Source organism: Glycine soja, chromosome 9 (assembly GCF_004193775.1).
Source record: "Glycine soja cultivar W05 chromosome 9, ASM419377v2, whole genome shotgun sequence".
Lineage (NCBI taxonomy): Eukaryota > Viridiplantae > Streptophyta > Magnoliopsida > Fabales > Fabaceae > Glycine > Glycine soja.
In genome coordinates this window covers 36,386,348-36,405,331 of record NC_041010.1, presented here as the reverse complement: position 1 = coordinate 36,405,331, position 18,984 = coordinate 36,386,348, and the positions used below count along the sequence as shown (strand labels likewise).

At 36.8% G+C, this 18,984-nt stretch overlaps 4 protein-coding genes across 4 annotated transcripts; 3 read left to right on the top strand and 1 right to left on the bottom strand.

Moving 5' to 3' along the window:
* Positions 1-228: 228 nt before the first annotated feature.
* LOC114367107 (protein PLASTID MOVEMENT IMPAIRED 1-like) lies at positions 229-3,305 on the bottom strand. Its single transcript, XM_028324214.1, has one exon. The coding sequence runs from the start codon at positions 2,979-2,981 to the stop codon at positions 405-407; it is 2,577 nt and encodes an 858-aa protein (XP_028180015.1). The 5' UTR covers positions 2,982-3,305; the 3' UTR covers positions 229-404.
* Positions 3,306-9,347: 6,042 nt separating this feature from the next.
* LOC114368427 lies at positions 9,348-9,968 on the top strand. Its single transcript, XM_028325707.1, has 2 exons — positions 9,348-9,710; positions 9,804-9,968. Exons 1-2 carry the CDS (start codon positions 9,348-9,350, stop codon positions 9,966-9,968), a joined length of 528 nt encoding a protein of 175 aa, XP_028181508.1.
* Positions 9,969-10,109: 141 nt separating this feature from the next.
* LOC114368426 lies at positions 10,110-11,442 on the top strand. Its single transcript, XM_028325706.1, has 4 exons — positions 10,110-10,360; positions 10,430-10,463; positions 10,567-10,962; positions 11,266-11,442. Exons 1-4 carry the CDS (start codon positions 10,110-10,112, stop codon positions 11,440-11,442), a joined length of 858 nt encoding a protein of 285 aa, XP_028181507.1.
* A 6,395-nt stretch (positions 11,443-17,837) lies between these two features.
* Positions 17,838-18,795, top strand: LOC114368425 (protein MAIN-LIKE 1-like). The gene is made up of 3 exons (XM_028325705.1): positions 17,838-17,864; positions 17,945-18,538; positions 18,613-18,795. The coding sequence occupies exons 1-3, from the start codon at positions 17,838-17,840 to the stop codon at positions 18,793-18,795; spliced, it is 804 nt and encodes a 267-aa protein (XP_028181506.1).
* Positions 18,796-18,984: the final 189 nt, after the last annotated feature.

Here is an 18,984-nt window from a genome sequence, read left to right as displayed (position 1 = left end):
TAAAGTTATTTAAAAAAAAACATTTTTCAACATAAAAAAATGTTATATACACCAATTTTTGGAAAGAAAAATATTTTTTGGATAATCTTAAATTTTCTATCACTTGAGAGAGAAAAATGAGATGTTTTCTACCACTTGAGAGAGAAAGAGGAGATGAGAGATACCAGGTTTATTAAGCTACAGGTTTTTATTACTTCTACAAAAAGCAACTAACTATGACCCGACGAGTAATGATAATTGGCATAATTATTGTATACATAAACCTCACTCAAGCTCTAACAAGCCCTCTTGAGTCTTGAATATTCTATTAAATTTTTTATGGAGCCCCTACACGAGACATGAATGCAAACTTGCTAAAACTAAAATCTAGTGTGTGTGTATATATATATATATATATATATATATTATTCCTTCACAAGTTTGACATCTGGATTTCTCATGGTTTTGAGCCACATGTCAGCCATGATTCTTGATGAAATGCTCCACAGAAAATCTGGCCCTTTTACCAATGCATGCTTGCCTTTCTTCCCTGCCTTAAGTTTTCCCAATCCATATTCAATCAACCATTGCATTGCAGTTAGCCTTTGCTTCTCACTGTCCCATGCATTCTTTGTAACACTCCTCACTTTCAAACCTCCCATATGCATGCTTGTTACCTTGAACATTTTCTCCTCCTCATCATCTTGGTAGTGATCACATTCACTCCCCTTTGTGTCTTCTTCACTTGTTGCATGAATGAGAACCACCACAGGACCTCCAACTGCTTCAAATCTCCTTATTGGATCCCTCAGTTGAACAACAAACATGAGTGTGATGTTTGATGTATCACTGTAGCTTTGGTCTCTGATCCAATCCTCAAGTGAAACAGCAGAAGCTAATAGTTCATTCTCTTTGTTCCCTTCCTCAGTGTTGAGTGGAGAAACATCAAAAGGAGCTTCTTCCTCTGCCATGTCAACTTGGATTTTCAACCCTTCAACTGCCATGAATTCAATCTTCTGCATTGTGAAGGCTAGAATTTTCTCTGCTGTAAGTGGGGTTTCATCCACATTCCAAAGTCCTGTTGAAATCCGTTCTTGTCTTCCTGAACTCATTGCATTGGCCATTCCTTTGAGGGCAGAAACTATACGTGCAGCACTCGAACTAGCTCCTTCTTTGTTTCTTCCTTGTATGATGGCAGAAGCAATGCCTTCAAAAGCAATCTGTTCAGCAGTTTTACCTATAAGTTCATCTAGGGGCATCATGGAGAAAACTTGAGAGCTGAGTTCATCAAGGCCAATGCCAGCCAATTTCTGAAACAACTCTAACCCATTTGGGAACTGATTTGATGCCAACACATAAGGCTTTGACATCTGCATTGCTAGCTTTGGAGTGTCATTTCTAGCCACAGCATTATCTAAAGGATTCAACGATGTCAAGTAGCCTCCATCCTTTGTTTGAACCACACACCCCAAGCCCTTGCCAAGATCCGAGAGATACACTTCAGATTCTGCCATTTGTAATGAGGGGATTTTAGATTGGTTGATTTTGAAACCTCTGGCCTTTTGATCCTCAAGCATGTGAAGAAACTCCCTTGTCACATTTTCTTCATCAGAATCCAATCTTGGTGAATCAGCTTCCTCACTTTTTGTGAACTTCTTGTTATCTTCTCTCATTATGGACTCAAGAGCCTTTATCTGCTTGGCAATTGAATCAAGCTCAGTTAATCTAGTAAGGCGCAGTTGATCATGCAGTATTTCCTTGACAACCTCACTTGTAGCTGACTTCACTTCTATGGATTTCTCAGATTCTTCTCCATCATATTCTTTCTTCTCTTGAACTTCAACCCCTTTATCAACAACCTCAAAATCTGGGATATCAAAATCCTCCAGCTTCTCTTTGCTACCACCATGTTTCTGGATAGAGGGAGGGGCATCATGAACTAGGTGTGGATAATCATCAAGATTCAAATCATCTATACATTGAATATCTTCTGCCAACCTTCTCTGTGAAGGAGTCCATGCATCACTTCTGCTTGTTATTCTAGGACTTGGCAAGCTGAATGATGACTTGGATTGTTTGCGAGCAAATGAAGATGTGAGATTTCTGAACCTTTTGGACTTCATGTTCTCATCCTGGTTGTATATCTGAACTCCTCCTTCTTTCTCCATGATTTGGAAGCCAAGTTTCAGAACAAGTTCTCCTCCTTTTGCCTTCCCTGACAAGCCAAAGCTTCTGTCCCACTGCCTCACACGCAAGCCTTGCTGGCTTTTCTCAACGGATTCTTGAATCAACTGGCTCAAGTCAACACTGTTTCTTCCGAAGCTAAGCTCTTTGGCATCAACTGCAACAAGGTATATCCAAAATGGTCTTGGCTCAAACTTAAGCTGCTTTCCACTACCATGGTTGCAGTAAACATGGCACCTTACGAAAAGGGTCTCTTCAAAATCTGCACCACCTTGATCAACCCTTGATGGCATTGTCTGAACACTCCCATCTTTGGTCTCTTTCTTTCTAACACAAACAGAAAGCCTTAGTCCATTCATGGATGAAGGAAGGCCTTGAGCAGTGACCACTTCGACAGAAAACAAACAGCTTAGTTTATTCATTCCAATATGAGAAAGAATCCTCATAGGCTTCCAGCTCCAAATCCCTTTCTTGTCACCTGAATTTTCTGTGTCATCGAACTTTTTGGTATCTGGCTGAGTGAGAGGTGCCTTGGCATCTTCAGGCTTTGGCCTTGATCTCCATGGAGACAAGGACATGCGGCGAGACCGAGTTTTGTTGCTTTGCTTGTTGTTGTTAACTTTAGCAGTGTCATTGTCATGATCTTCAGCAGATGAGACAAAAGGAGGTGAGGCTCTTGGTATAGCTAATGAAGCTGTTCTTCTAGATGTGTTTGAGATTTGTGAATATTGGTTAAGAGTTTCACTAAGGGCCTCTAGTTTCTCAAGGAGCTGAACATTTGAGTTTCTCTTGGTAGAGGAGTCATCTGCTGCCATCATTAGTGAATGAAGAACAGAAGTTGTTGCTACCAAAAAATAATTGCTGATGATTTATGTCACAAAGAAAGAGATCAGTTTTCGGACGAGGAAGAAGATAAGGTGGTTATCACACGCTTGGAAGGTTGGATAGTTAACTTGGGAGGAAGGACTATGCATTTAATGAATGATGAAAACAGTGAAGGTGTTGGACCTTTCTGAACCAAGAATCTGATGAAGTGTATTTGTGGTGGATAAAACATGAACGATGGGATTGGCATTGCATTGCCTTGGTGACCAAGACAAGTTTGAAAAGTAATAGACAAAAGGTCCCAGTGAATTTAATCTTGGTTTTCCCTATGGTTACACAGCACCAGAATATGTTGAGGGGTATTTTAGTTGATACGGCAATGTCCAAATATGCAAATTTTGTAGTTATTTATCAGGAAAGTCACACGTGCAAACACTTCATAGGTATTTTTTATTTAATTATAGTTTGTTGGGCATTTATTTTTTCTTGGAAGTCCTTAGTTCTGTTCTTAATATGATCATTACTTTCTAAAAATTTCTGAAGAAAAATAATGTAACCCCTTGTGGGACTGTTTAGACACGTGGTGCATAGAATTTTAACCTCTTATGGGTGATGTCAATTATTTTCCTCTAACATATTAATGATTGTGGCTTATAATTTACTCAAATGTTGTCTATAGTTTGATTGTCTGTGACGATCATGACAGTCCATGAAGATCCTGCATCAGGTACTACTGCCTCTAGGGACTTATTACTTTTTTATCATCCATGTCCTTGTCTTTTGAACTTTCTCACATATGATACTTCAAAAATACTCCGAGTTTGGCCTATATCAAACAAGTGTAATATTTTCTCATAATTTTATGTTAGTGCAAATCTTCGATTCCTATTTTTACCATTTTATATTAAAGATAAATGCTAACCAATACTCTTTCATGATTTTTTATTAAAATACGTAAAAATTATATTGTTTATGATTTTTTTTATATTCTTTCATAATTTTCACATTAAATTTTATTTAAGGATATTGGTCAATAAGATCCTATATTAAAGTATGCCTCCATTGGTGACATGCAATGAATCTACTAACACCGCAGAGCAATGTAGGGGGAAATCAAAGTTATTTAAGTAATTTTACATAGAACATAGAAAAAGTGAGTGTATTTAACAAATAAGAAGAGTGTAAATAGTGAAAGCCTTGGATGGGGTCCAGAACCAAGTGTTATTAATGTTAGGAATATCTCATGCTTGGAAGGTAGGTTAATTAACTTGAGGTCGAAGGACTATGCTATTATATATGATGGATGATGAAAGCTAGTGAAGTTGTTGGACCTTTCTGAACCAAGAAAATCTGATGAAGTATATTTGAGGTGAACGAAACATGAACGATACCATCCCATTGCCTTGGTTGCTGACCAAGACCAATCTGAAAATTAATAGGCAAAGTGGTCCCAGAAAATTTAATGCTGGCTTCCCTAGCTAGTCAGATGCAAGGGGTAATTGATCACTGTGATAACCTTTTGTAATATGAAAATTTTCTATTGGTGTGGACTCAAAGATCAATGTGAAAAGTAGAATAGTCAAGAATTCAGTCTAGCTAGAGTGGTCACAAAGGATTAAATTGATGTAATAATTGCTTGGCTAAGCTGCAACCATGTAAATGTTGGAAGAGAAACTCTTCCAAGTTCATCAAGGGCATACGTGTACAAGAGTAGACGTACACACGAAACATTATTTCTTTTTTTTTCTTTAGACACATTAGAAAATGACGTTCACAAACGTTGAAGGGAAAAGAGGAAGGAAAATAGCCCCACCAATCACCCGCAAGTGTAAAAATTTCTAGTAGAAGTCAAAGAAGATGAAAAAGGTTCTTGATGCACTTCTTATATCATTGAGAAGCTAAACATTGAATTTCCCAAAACCTTTGGTAGGGAAGAAAATCCCTTGTGATCAAGGAGATCAATTATTTTATTTTCATCTTAATTTTTTCTTGCTTATTATTTTTTGGCAGACCTGATCAATGCTTGGTTTTTGCCATGTCTATATTGTTTTTAGCCATGATTCTATTTCTTATTCATCTTCAGTCCTTCACAAAAAATTTGCATTAATTTTTTTATTTTGTGTTATTAATTTAGAATCAATTAAAACAAGTTGAACCTCCCTCTATTTGTTTTAACAAAGACTAGCTTTTTCTAAAGTAATTTAGCTCTGGCAAATTGATGCCTAAGGAAGCTTATGCGTACACTCCCTTTTGTTTCATCATTTAAAAGTAGTTTGTCATTCATGATTGTACTACTTCATGAACTCAACATGCTAGTTATCCTATCCAACAATTTAATTGTTTTCTCCATCTTTGTTTTCCTAGGAAATGTGGTTAATTATTCTTAACTATATTGACACAGAATTGCAATTTAGAATTGGAAACTGAAATTTCTGGCAAAACGAGCTAGTGCCACCATTACACGAAAATTTTTAACACAGTACTAGTACATGCATTATGAATTATGATGAGTTGCTCAGAGTCAGAATGAAGTTATTCAACATCATGTGAAAGCACACTCCTATTAGCACTATATCAACTATTATAATTATGCATATTTGATAGTATTACATATATACTTATGTGATTTATGGGACTAATAAAGAAAATGTGATTTATGGAATGCTGAGGAACACATGCAGTTGATGCCAATGCTGAAACATTTAATATATCACCAAGTGGAATACAATCTTTGATTGGTGTAATCTATATGAAGTTTTTCCATGACAATGAGCTATCCAAGTTGTGCAATGATTTTTCATAATGTTGTGATTTGTGACCAAACAATTACTTGCCTCCCCATTATTTTGAACAACCATACAAAGATCCGGGCAAAAACATGTACTTAAGCATTAGAACTATTTGTTCCACTTGCAAATCAAGATGTTTAATTTTGCCCATTCATCATATATTCATTTGCTTTTTGCGCTCATTAAGTATATGGTTGTCATTTGCTCTTTCTTTTTGGGATGAAATAAAAAAAACAAGGTTGCGTTCCACGCAAGAAGTAAAATATTCCTCCCTATAGTATTAAAATGGCTGTACTAATATTTCTCTACTTTATAACTCTGTGTAATTATTATAAAATAAGTTGTGCTACCCTCCTTGTGACAGGCAACTCGTAAAGGTAAGCCTAATTAAATAAGTTGGTAAAACGCAAAATAAAAATAGTAAATTAATTTCTAGGTCCTGTGTACTATTGTACCTAAAAAATGCTAAATATATTTCTATAATTTAAAGTCATATAATGAATTCAGTTTATTTCTATTTTTAAAATAAAAACTATACAAAATAATAAAATAGAAATATATACCCTTAATTTAAAATATTTTTTTATAAAATACCTTAATAAAAATTCTAGCCTTTCAATACTTTCTAGCTGAGTTAGCTTTATCAACTAAATCCGAATAACTCATCCTTATCAATTCCTGTGCATGCACTTGACCACGTGTGTGTCTAATTTTAAACTACAACGATGTTCTTAGGTTTGCGCAATACTCGTATCTTTTCTTTATTTTTCTCTATATGTTTCCATGCGAAGTGTGTATATGTGTATCATTTTTCAATTTGAAAAATGCATGTGTCTACTTGCTGCATCTGTATCACTATATATAGAACCAAAGGCAATGCACCAACATACAAGTGATATTTTTACCAAAATTTTTAATTATTTACCATATTAAATGATCTAATAATAAAGCAACATAATGTTTTTATCAAAATAATTTTTAAAATTTTTTAAAAGTTAGATTGTCACCTCTCCCAACTTTCAAAATAATTTTATTGAAAATATAGCTAAAATGTTTCCCAACTTTCTAAATAACATTCTAAAAGTTTTTCCAAACTTTAGATGTCTGAGAATCTAAAAATTTCCCTTACACTAAATCCTCCCTTATGGTTTAAATATTTGAATAATTCACACATATTTGCTATATTTTCCGCTAATCTTAAACTTTTTTTCAATCATTTTTAAAGTTTTCTACATGTTTTATGTTTATATAGTCTTTTGTTATTCCGCTCGTGGATCAACCCTTAGCCTGCGAGTTAGGAGTGCTGCTAGGTGCACCCAGCAGTTTTGCTGGTGCACCCAACAATTGCTGTGAAAAGGCCATAATGCTCCTCACTAATTTTTTTTTTTAAAAATGAAACCTCTCTCTCTCCCTCCCACGTTTGCGCTTCTGCTTCTTCTTCTTTCGGATCACCTTCCTGCTTCTTCTTCTTCCTGCTTCTTCTTCCTACGTCTTCTCCATTGCTTGCGCGTCTTCTTTGTGCCTCTTCTTCTTCTTCGTTGAGGAGGTTGCCGAGGTAGCTTGCGGTGGTGCTGCGAGGAAGCTTCCGCGAAGAGCAACGATCGTTGAGGAGGTTAGCGCGTCCACCGTCGAGGTAAGCACCGTGAACCTTAGCTTTTTATGGTCCAGTGTTGCCGGCGATGACAGAAACCGCTGTCGGAAATCGCTGGGAGCTTTACGGATCAAGTGATCCGTAAGCATCTTCCGGATCAACTTGATCCAGAAAATATTTACGGATCACTTGATCCGTAAAGTATGTTGAGTAGTTTACGGATCACTTGATCTGTAAAATACTCAATATACTTTACGGATCACCTGATCCATAAAACTCACAGTTTGATTTTAATTAAAAAATTGCCAAATATTATTTGATACCTCTGAATGTATGCTAAATATTTGATAAATAGTGTCATGAATATCTACTGTTTCATACAAATTGCCATGAATGTATGCTAATTATTTGCTAAATACTTTATTTGATTTAATGCGAATATGTAATTGCCTTTTATGTGATTACATACAAATTCATTCCTTTAACTAAGTTATGACTAATATGATTGATATCCCTATAAGCTAACTTCCATGTGCTTCCATATAAGCCAACTTCCATGTACTTCCTTTAACTAAGTTATGACCAATATGATTGATATCCCTATAAGCCAACTTCCATGTGCTTCATATAAGCCAACTTCCATGTACTTCCTTTAACTAAGTTATGACCAATATAATTGATATCCCTATAAGCCAACTTCCATGTGCTTCATCTCAACATATCGAGGCACACAGTCAGCACCCAAGCAATCTGCAACTTCTTGTACCTAAATTCATATCTAACAATTTAATTAGAGGAGAACAACAATGAATAGAAATAGAAAATCCAAATTAGAGGAGAACAACAACGAATAGCAATCTGCAGCTTCTTGTACCTAAATTCATACCTTAGATAGATGCAAATACTTGCAATTAATGGATTAAACTAGGAAATAGGAATTTGACATGATAGAACTAGGAATTTGGCATGATGGTAGTTTGCTTAGAACCTCTGAGCCTGTATGTGAAGAAATGCATTTGGAATCATGAACCAACTATCCCAAAACCTTAAGTTATTTAGAACTCTAAGCCACATGGTCGGCTATAATATAATATCACAAATGATGAACCAACTATTCCATACAAATGGTTTTATATCAAACTTTAGAGCAATAAGCATTTTGGTCATCAATTAAGTAGCCATTCTATCACCTAATGCTAATACTAATTCAATTCCCAAAACCCTATCATAATCATCAATTAAATTTCAAAAATTGAAAACATAAAAGGTAGAGAAACAAAACACAAATTCTCAATTAATAAAAGGGACTTTAAATTTAATCACAACCTCGAGATCCTTGAATTTACTTTGGGCTACACTAAACATTATTTTATCACAAATTGCATGAGATATTAGAATGAATCATAAAAACACTTGGTAAACTACTTAGTAGTTAATATTTCAATTAATATTGCTTGGGGCTCATAGGAATGCACTTCACTGCCAGTATAGGTTGAACCAAATGAGTAGTTGCTTCCATTTCTTCCTTTAACTAAGTTATGACCATAAAGGATAGAGTATCCTTAGAAAAGAAATAGCTCATAAAGGATAAAGTATCCTTTAACTAAGTTATGACCATGTACTTCCTTTATAGGTTGAACCAAATGAATAAGCATAAAGCTTGACCAGTCCACATAAGGTTGATTTCTTCTTTCTTTGGCTTTGTTCATCTAATATTAAGAAGATTGATTTCTTCTTTCTTTGGCTTTGTTCATCTAATATCAATAATATTAGGATCCATAATCAATTTCCATTCAATCATATAGTGTACTGAATAAAAACTAACCCGATAAAAGCCTAACATGTGTAGCCTTTCTTGACATGCCTTTCTTGAAAGCCTAACAGCTTGCGCGACTTCCAGTCAATGAAATTTGCGTTAGACCAATGAAATTTGAGTGAATGAAATGGGTGATTGAATTTGCGTCACTCATTTGCAGATCATGGTTAAGACCAGAGGATTAGGTCGTGCCTTAGGTCAGGTTACTAGCAGAGGTGTCGGCAGAGGAGATCGTGATGATTCCGATGATGCTCCGCAGTGTCGACGGCCTACTGCATCCGCACGGAGGCAGCGAGTCGCTGTGACTGCGGATCACGTCGATGAGCTAGTCATCCCTGCGCCAGATGTTCAGGATGACTCGATGGAGGCACCAGCTTCTGTAGAGGACATTCCTGCGGACTTTCCTGCGGACACAGGCGCAGAGCCTGCTGAGGACGCGCATGAGGAATTTTCGGGTGGTCCGAGCGACCCATCCGTGTTGACCCTGTATGCGAATCACGTTGCTTGCAGCGTATGGACGGGAGAGGTATTTATACTATTTAATTTTAGTTACTTGTAATTAGTTTTCCTTTAAATGATGATTTTAACGAATTTTGCGTTCCTTTATACTTCAATTCAGGAGTGTCCTGAATTGAAGCTATCCTCTCATGGGAGGAAGGTCCACAGTTTAGGTAGGTCTGTCTCTGTCATTGAGGGACTTGTTGCTGGTACAGGACTAAGTCCTCTAATCGCGTGTTCGGTAGACACCGGCGATCAGGGACTTTTTTCCGCGTTTGTGGAGTAGTGGCACTGGGAGACGTCTAGTTTCCATCTCCCGGTGGGAGAGCTCACCATCACATTGGACGACGTCTCCTCTCTTCTCCATCTTCCCGTTATTGGCGACTTACACTCATTTGAGCCCTTGCATGTGGACGATGCGGTTCAGATGTTGGTGGACTTGTTGATGGTCTCTCCAGAGTCTGCTAGGGCTGAGACAGTCCAGTGTCGCGGACCGTACGTACGCCTGCAATGGGTGCGTGATATATATGAGCGTCGATGCCAGGCAGGTCATTGGACAGCTGCGGCTCGCGCATATCTTCTTCACTTTCTGGGTTGCACTCTGTTTGCTAACAAGAGTGCAACCAATGTCCATGTTGTCTACTTGGAGGCCCTTCGTGACCTTAGTATGACGGAGAGGTACGCTTGGGGAGTGGCTGCTTTGGTGCATATGTATGACTAGCTGAACGATGCATCTATGAGCCACAGCCGACAGCTCGGCGGTTACATCACACTGCTGCAGGTAACAAATATGTTTTTTATTCGTTCAGCCTCAATAATGTTCAACTTTAAATTTTGTTACACTTTCATTATTAATGTTTATAATTTTGATGTTACATCTGTAGTGCTGGATTTATGAGCACTTTCCCTCAGTTGCGGACTCCACTGCTGATCAGGAGTACGACGAGGATTCTCCGCGTGCGTGTAGGTGGATTGCGACCAAGAAGACCGTGAAGAGCATTCGTACGCCGGCGTACAGGGAGCGCCTGGACCGACTCCGGATTCCGAATGTCTGTTGGATCCCTTATGGGGAGCACCGAGAGGTCCGGGACTTCCACGTCAGATCATGCTATTCCGGTCTCTTGCGCTGGGGCCTGTTGCTGTTTATTACCGACCAGAGAGGGTCGTGCGGCAGTTTGGCTACACGCAGACCATTCCTGCTCCTCCTGTCGATTCATGGGTCTCGTATGATGATATACACGACAGGTAAATGCACTACGAGGATCATATCGTTCCCGCAGGTGAGGTATGCGTTGTGTCAGGGGCGTGTTCCAGTGACTACATGGACTGGTTCTTCCGCATCTCCCATCCTTTCATGACACCAGGCCATACATTAGATCCTCTGCCTCATGGTCACGCCCCGCAGCCCTGAGTCGTCCCTCAGACCCCACAGACGAATATCCCTCGCGTGCCGGAGCCAGGAGCATCGTCGACATTTGCGGAGGAGCCCAGACATGCAGTGGTAAGTAATACTAATAATTTACGTCCCTTACCTCAATATTTGCATAATAATTTGTGTAATTAGTTTGTTTTGTATGTAACAGGAAGTTTGTGATGACATTGCTGAGAGGTTGGAGCACCATCTGAGTCTAGGGGTGGTCACGCCTGGCTCATCGACACATGAGGTGATCGAAGAATGCCTCAGGTTGGCCAGGAGTGTGACACATGACCATCTTGTATATGTTAGGTCTAGACGCAAGCGGCGCACGGATCAGGCGTAGTTTATGTACATATTTTATATTGATATTCCATGTATATACAGATATTGTACATAAACTCATTTCATGAGTATTGTTGGTTTTATTTATTTTCATTAGTAATGTTAGTTTTATTTATTTTCATTGATTGTGTATTCCATTTGTGTCTATATACACGCGTGTTATTAAAATGGTCTAGTTAACTTAGTTATAGTATATGTAAATTATTATAAATGGTCTAGTTAACTTAGTTTACCAACTAATAAAAAATAATTTGAAATATGACTTTAAATATAATTGAAATAAAGAAGTTGAAAAAGGTGTAAAAAAAAATTAAACAAAAAATGGACATCATTCGTTATCTAAGATCCTTATTTTATATAACGTACTAATATTTTTAAATTCTCTTATAATTACTATTTTCCCACTTATACTAATGATCATGTAAAAAAATGTACTATAAACTAGTTAGTATTTTAATTTTTAATATAATACTAATTATTTTTTTTATATTCTTTATAATATTAATGATATGATGAATTCTTTATAATATTATCTTTTATGTATTTATTGATTTTTATTAATATGTATAAAATAACCTTAAACAATAATTATAATGGGACTCAGTAAGTATTTTAATATCATCTTCTAAACAAATTTATTCTAAAAAAATATATTAAAAAATTAATTATTTATAATAAATCAATATTTATAAATATATTATAATTAATAAAATAAAAAATATATTTAATTATATTATAAATAAATATGTTGTATCTTTAAAGTATATTATAATTATTTTTTCTGTTACGGATCAAGTTGATCCGTAGGAGGAAAACCAAGCAAGAACAATTTTATCATTTTTTAAGAATGCTGGGTGCACCTAGCAACACTCGCGAGTTAGTTGGATTAAATGCGGACTATACAAAAAAAAGGCCTGTTAGTCTAGTCCAATACGTATAAGGGAAATGCTTTGGGCACCCAATATTTTTGTTAGTACACCCAGCAGTTTTCCAAAATGCTAAAACTGTCCTTATAGAAATTCTAGGTTATAAATAACATATTTCTTTTTTCATTTCTGCAGCGCCTTTTTGTTTTCGTAAAACCTCACTTCACAATTGAAACTTGCTTCCATTACCTTTTGTTGGTGTACGTTTGTTGTCGTCGGTGGTGCATATGTTTTGTTAAGGATATATGATGAAGTTTGGTGGTTGTTTAGTATGTTTTAAATAATATTACCAAATCAATATTTATAAAATTTCTAAACTATTGCTAACATATAAAAAAAATTATTTTTTAATAATTAAAAAAAACTCATATGGATTGATAATTCATATGAGTCACGAATCATCAATCCGTATGAGTTTCTTTTTAAAAAAAATTAATAATTTTTTTACAAAAATAATTAAAAAAATTTAAAAAATTCATACAGGTTGATGATTTGTATTAGTCATATGAATTGACATATCACTCATACAGGTCATTAATCCGTATGAAATTTTTAAAAAAAATCATATAGATTAATGATCTTATGAGTCATATGGATTGTCAATTGTCAATCCATATGACTCATACGGATCAACAATTTGTATGAGTTTTTTAAAAATAGCTTTTAATTTTATTTTTTTTAAAAATAATTAAAAAAAAACTCATATGGGTTGACATTTCATATGACTTATACGGATTGTCAATTCGTATTTAAAGAAAATGTGAAAGATATTTTAGTCCTTTTCACCTATGCAGCTAGATGTCTTAGTAAAAATGTTAAATGCTCAAAGCAATTCCCTACATATAAATGTGATTATGTGAGTCATCACAAATTAAACAAAACAAATTGAGCTACCTCATACACCCATCAGTAATTAGTTTTTTTTTATTTTACAAAATCAATAATTAGTTCTTGAATTTATATTTCAGTGTCATTTTAGTTAAACAAATTTAAAAATTAAATAAGTTTTTAAATTTTCTAGAATTTTATTTATTCCCTAAAATCAACTCCCTTTTCTCGTTTTGGTCCCTAATTTGAAAATTCTTTTTAATCAGTAAAAAATTTAATGGTCATATATTATCAGTGTAAACAATTTTATATTAACCTTTAATTAAAAATTATCATTTATATATATTTTAAGTAATTATTATAAAAATAAAAAATTTATCATACATAATGAATAATGATTAAATATCTATGTAAAATTATTTTAGTGTATAACCCATTTTTCTCAAAATATAAATATACAAGTAAGGGATACAAAAAATACCCAAACCCATATACGAAAAGAAGAGCAAGAAAAGCTTCCCATCTAAGAATAACAATGGTTAAGATGTATTTACAGACATCAATGACCATAAATACTAATAAACCAAAGCTATACAAAATGACAATAATAACATAAGTTTAGGCATCAAAATGGAAAATTTATATATTTAGCAAAAATAAAATTCTAAAAATTTCAAATATTTATTTACATTTTTTCTTAGTGTCAAAAACTAAAATCACATCGAAATACAAATTCAGGAAGCAAATGGTTCATTTACACTATACTCATCTATCTATAGTTTTAAACACGCATTTACTATTCTAACCCGCTTAACTAAAGTCCCATCTCATCCCTTCATTCTAATTAAATTTCATGGCTGTTGCTAGGTGCACCCAGCAGAATTGCTGGTGCACTCAGCAATTCAAGTAACTACCAAAAATACCCTTCATTTAAAAAAAGAAAAGTTAATATATTTAAAAAAAAAAAAAAAAGCTGCATCTTCCGCCCTTTCTTCTTCCCCCGTGCACCCAGCAAGCAAAGCTTCCTCCCCCTTTCTTCTTCGTCTTCTTCGTTCTTCCTGCGCGGACATTTCAAATTTCTTTTCTTGCTGATTTGGTAGGACGTTTCTTCGTCATTTGGTAGCAGATTTGTTCGTCATTTGGTAGGACGTTTGAAATTTGGATCCTCTCCTCCACAGGCTTTCGTTCCCTTCTTCTTCCGCCATCGAGGTTAGTTTTCTAACCACCAATGTGTTTGAATCGCGTAAATGGCCTTAGGATTGACGACATTGTTGTGTTTTGGTGGTGGAGGTTGAAGACGAAGTTCTTCCGCGAGAAGAACCTTCTTCCGCGTGTGTGAAAGCGGAAGAACCTTCTTCACCTTCTTCCGCTGGCACCCGCGGAAGAACCTTTCACCTTTCTTCCGCAGCAACCCGCGGAAGAACACCTTCTTCCGCTGGCTCCATTTTGTTCTCGCGGAAGAACCTGCGGAACCTTCTTCCGCAGGCTTTCAATCCTTCTCGCGGAAGAACCTACCAAACTTCTTCCGCAGGATACATTTTGCTGTATATTTGGTTTTTTTCTTGAAAATTATGTCTGCACCACATAAATATTGATATTATTAGTTAGTTTTATTTATTTATTAGGTGTTACAAAGTGTATATGGTATTTAAGTTACACAAAGTCCCTAATTTTGTGTTTTTTAGTTGCTCTTAAAAATTGTATTTAGGATGTAAATTGAAATTATATTTGGTGTGATTGATTTATGCATTAGGATGTCAAAGAGAGGTGGATGAGTACAAGCATACCCAAGTGCCAAGCTGTTGTTGCCACAAATTGGAAGCACTTAAACGCATCTCTTGTTTGATTAAATGTAGATGCAAATGAGACTGAATTTGTAACTGATTTGATTTAGTCATCGTTGGAAAGATTATAAAACATAAGCAAATATGTATAAACCCAAGAAAAAGGGTATTCCATATGATGTAGTAATAATTGTCACATCTTGCAGTAATGCACATCATGTGAGCATCTAAGATGTTCCTTTAGCCCTGTTTTAGCAAAGCAATTCATTAGTAAAATAATTTGCTCACACACGTGACATGTTTATATACCATCCATGTATGTATAGTTTATGTCAATACAAACCTGAGGTATTACTTTGTCCAGAGTTTCTAAGAGTGGATCTTCTTCTAGCTGTCTAATTGATAGGTTAATCCTTGATTTTCCCCTGCAATAACTTAGATAAGTCAAAAAATGATTTCCATAAACACACAAGACAAAATGTAGCAAAATAGAAATAAAATACCAGGCATTTTATGACATGGTATAAAAGGCTCTATAACCACATGTTCCATAGTTGCCCTCATTTTTCTAAAGAAAAGCTAAATTTTAACACAAGGAAAGGTATTATTGTTTGTAATTTCCATGCTTCAAGTCCAAAGAGCTCATGGACGAAGAGACAAGTTAGATATAAAAATCATTTGTGCATTCATTCAATAGCTTAGTGCATGTTTAGATGTTAGTTGATGGAGTTCAAAAGTACTTTTAGTTTTACTCCCAAAGCAACAAAATGACAAATTCTTCCTTCTCCATTTTATGTTTTGGAATTCATGAATGTGCATTGGAATTTCCAAACCAACTTTTATCCAAACATAGCCCAAGATCTTTTGAAATAGTTGGTTCACAACAAAGCAAAACATGCAACTTTACTACACTTAAACCCAATGATATCAAAGCATGGATTTAGTCAACCAGCAAGAATATCAACAGAAAATTTGTGTAAAAAGCACAACTATTGTGAATCTCACCAATCAATACCGACAACTTTGGCCCTCACTTCATCGCCCACTTTTAAGATATTAGCATTATCTACTTAACTTCCTCTTGAAAATAGCAATTCATTAGAGCAACCCCCTTTGTACCAATCCTCTCCTTTTATAATATACTGCTCATGAATTGCCTTTCAGCTGATTGAAACTTCTCCCTTTTTTAGAAGCTTGATGAATTTTAGCTTCATCACAATTTTAGCTTTCATCTCCTACAAGTACTTGTTGAAAAGTTAAGTTATAAATTGGATCTGAAAGACAACAAATGATAGTTACCATATAACCAGTCCTTGAAGTAGACATGAAGTGCAGATGACAATTCTCGTTTGCGACATTCTTCTAAAGGTGCTTCTCATAAGAGTTGCCTTATCTCCCCTAACAATGACTTAAAACAATAATTGAACAAAGAGAAAATTGATGAACGTAAAGTGAAAATTGAGAGAGTTTTAATCATTTTCACTAGGCAAGCAAGTCATATGTCATTAGATGTGAGTATTGTGATGATTAGACAAAAATCTAATGATTCATTAAATAATTACATTGTTAGATTCACTAGAGAAACTCTACAAGTACGCAACCTCATTAGTGGCTTGAGTCAAACCCTACTAGTACGCAACCTCATTTGTTATATATGCATTTGTATGTCAATTATTTGGATAAATTATGTTGAACTAAATATATAATTTGTGGATTTGGATAAATTATGTGGATTAGTTAGAATTCCAAAGCTTTGTTACACAAATTATTTGAGTGTTCTTCATGATTTCAGATCATGGTTAGAACACGAGGTCTACGTCGTGTGGTAGGCACAGGTAGAGGCAGAGACCTTAGTCAGGATGTGGCTGAGGTTGTTCCTCGGTGTTGTAGGCCCACTGCCTCAGCACGTAGGCAACGGGTGACGCAGAGAGTCGAGGATGTTCCTCAGTTGACTGAGGATATGCCTCATGCGTCTGATGGTAGCCCAGAGAGGACAGCAGCTGCCGATGATGCTGAGATAGATCGATTGGCTAGTGATGGGACAGCTGATGATGATGAGGGGTTCCCGGGTGGGCCACGCGATCCATTTGTTTTGATAGGATTTGCTGATCATGTGGCACACAACATATGGAGTGGACAGGTACGTACTTATTTTATTCCAGTAATTAGAAAGTAGTTTCTTTTATTTTGAAATACACAAATTTATAAACTGTTATTCAATTTAGGAGCGACCCGATCTCAAGTTGGTCTCCCATGGTAGGAAAGTAGATAAATTTGGGAGACCGGCTGCTGAGATCGAAGGTATGATTGCGGCCACCGGATTGGATCCATTGATCAGGTGTTCTGTGATCACCACTGATCCTGGACTCATATCCGCCTTTGTTGAGAGGTGACATAGGGAGACGAGCAGCTTCCACCTCCCAGTAGGGGAGGTGACGATCACTCTAGACGACGTTTTGTCATTGCTGCACATTTCGATTACTGGCACGCTGCATTCATTCGAGCCGCTGGCTACATCTGACGCAGTCGCCCTGTTGACGGAGCTACTTGAGGTCACCCCAGACGAGGCTACAGCTGAGACACGTCAGGCAGGTGGGCCTCATGTTCGGTTGTCCTGGCTTCGGGACATGTACCAGAGTAGGTGCCGGGCCAGGCAGTGGGTTGCTGCAGCTCGGACGTACCTACTTCATTTGGTTGGTTGCACTCTTTTCGTTAACAAGAGTGCAACCCATGTCCATGTTGTGCACCTGCAGGCATTCAGAGACCTGGGCCAGGCAGGGGCATTCTTTTGGGGAGCGACCGCTTTGGTCCACCTATACGATCAGCTTAACGAGGCGTCGTAGGCCCCTACACGACAGATGGCTGGTTACATTTCACTACTTCAAGTGAGTATCGCTGCTTGTAATTTAAATTAAAGTAAAATTCAATCCATGTTTGATTGCTGATGTTGACTTTGTGTTTGTAGTGCTGGATTTACGAGCACTTTCCATCAGTCCACAGGTCTGTTGTTGACGATGGTTATGCTGAGGCTAGCCCACGTGCCTGTAGGTGGCTTATGGGTAAGGCCCAGATGACCGGGATTAAGGGAGCCCCTTACAGAGCACGTATTGATGCCCTGACAGTGACTGACGTCTGTTGGATGCCGTATGCTGAGCATCGGGGAGTTCGAGGCTATGACTTGATCTCCTCGTACACGGGGCAAGTCAGATGGGGTCCGATCATCGTCTACCTTCGACCAGAGAGGGTGGTTCGGCAGATGGGGTACATTCAGACCGTTCCTCTGCCACCGATTCGTGATTCGTTGACAGGTACTGATATAGACGACCGATGGGTACACTTTTCAGACCATGTGGCGCCTACAGGGAAGCTCTGTGTAGTTCCTGGGCAGGTGGCCCCAGACTACATAGAGTGGTTTTTTCAGATTTCGCACCCCTTTGTGACGTCGACGGAGGACACTGCTGAGCCGAGACCTGCGCCTCCCCCTCCCACTGATGATGACTTCGTCGAGCCACCTGTCGCCGAGGTTCCAGTCGCGTCAGATCCCCCTACGCATTCTGTGGTAAGCTGTGTACTTTTTGTTAACTTAATTATTTTTTATAAATTCATACTAACTTGTTATTTTCACTGAGACAGGTTGATTGCACAGCATGTGTCAGGATGGGAAGGATTGCTGAGCATTTGGAGCGCGTCATCAACCTCAGGATGGTGACTGCAGTGACTGACTTATATGATATCATGGATCTTTGCCTGAGGATAGCTAGAGATGACGACCCAGATGACAGTCTTAGGCCGCGACAGAGACCCCGCATAGATTAGGATTTATCTTTTTTATTGTATTTGTTTATGTATTTAAATTTTAGTATTTGTTAAAACACATTGATTTAGATAATGTCTCTATTTCTTTATGTATTTAAATTATCTTTTTACTTAAATTGTTAATTTTAGTACTTGTTTATGTATGTGATAAATATAAGTTAGAAATTTTTAAAAATAAGTTACAAATTT

What these genes read in the sequence shown, in the direction of transcription:
- LOC114368427 (XM_028325707.1), top strand. Translation starts at nt 9,348, where the DNA reads ATGGTTAAGACCAGAGGATTAGGTCGTGCCTTAGGTCAGGTTACTAGC. An exon ending in GCAGCGTATGGACGGGAGAG is followed by an intron (nt 9,711 to 9,803) that starts GTATTTATACTA and finishes ACTTCAATTCAG; the next exon opens with GAGTGTCCTGAATTGAAGCT.
- LOC114368425 (XM_028325705.1), top strand. Translation starts at nt 17,838, where the DNA reads ATGGCTGGTTACATTTCACTACTTCAA. An exon ending in GTTACATTTCACTACTTCAA is followed by an intron (nt 17,865 to 17,944) that starts GTGAGTATCGCT and finishes TTGTGTTTGTAG; the next exon opens with TGCTGGATTTACGAGCACTT. An exon ending in ATCCCCCTACGCATTCTGTG is followed by an intron (nt 18,539 to 18,612) that starts GTAAGCTGTGTA and finishes TCACTGAGACAG; the next exon opens with GTTGATTGCACAGCATGTGT.
- LOC114367107 (XM_028324214.1), bottom strand. Translation starts at nt 2,981, where the DNA reads ATGATGGCAGCAGATGACTCCTCTACCAAGAGAAACTCAAATGTTCAG.
- LOC114368426 (XM_028325706.1), top strand. Translation starts at nt 10,110, where the DNA reads ATGTTGGTGGACTTGTTGATGGTCTCTCCAGAGTCTGCTAGGGCTGAG. An exon ending in GACCTTAGTATGACGGAGAG is followed by an intron (nt 10,361 to 10,429) that starts GTACGCTTGGGG and finishes TATGAGCCACAG; the next exon opens with CCGACAGCTCGGCGGTTACA. An exon ending in GTTACATCACACTGCTGCAG is followed by an intron (nt 10,464 to 10,566) that starts GTAACAAATATG and finishes TTACATCTGTAG; the next exon opens with TGCTGGATTTATGAGCACTT.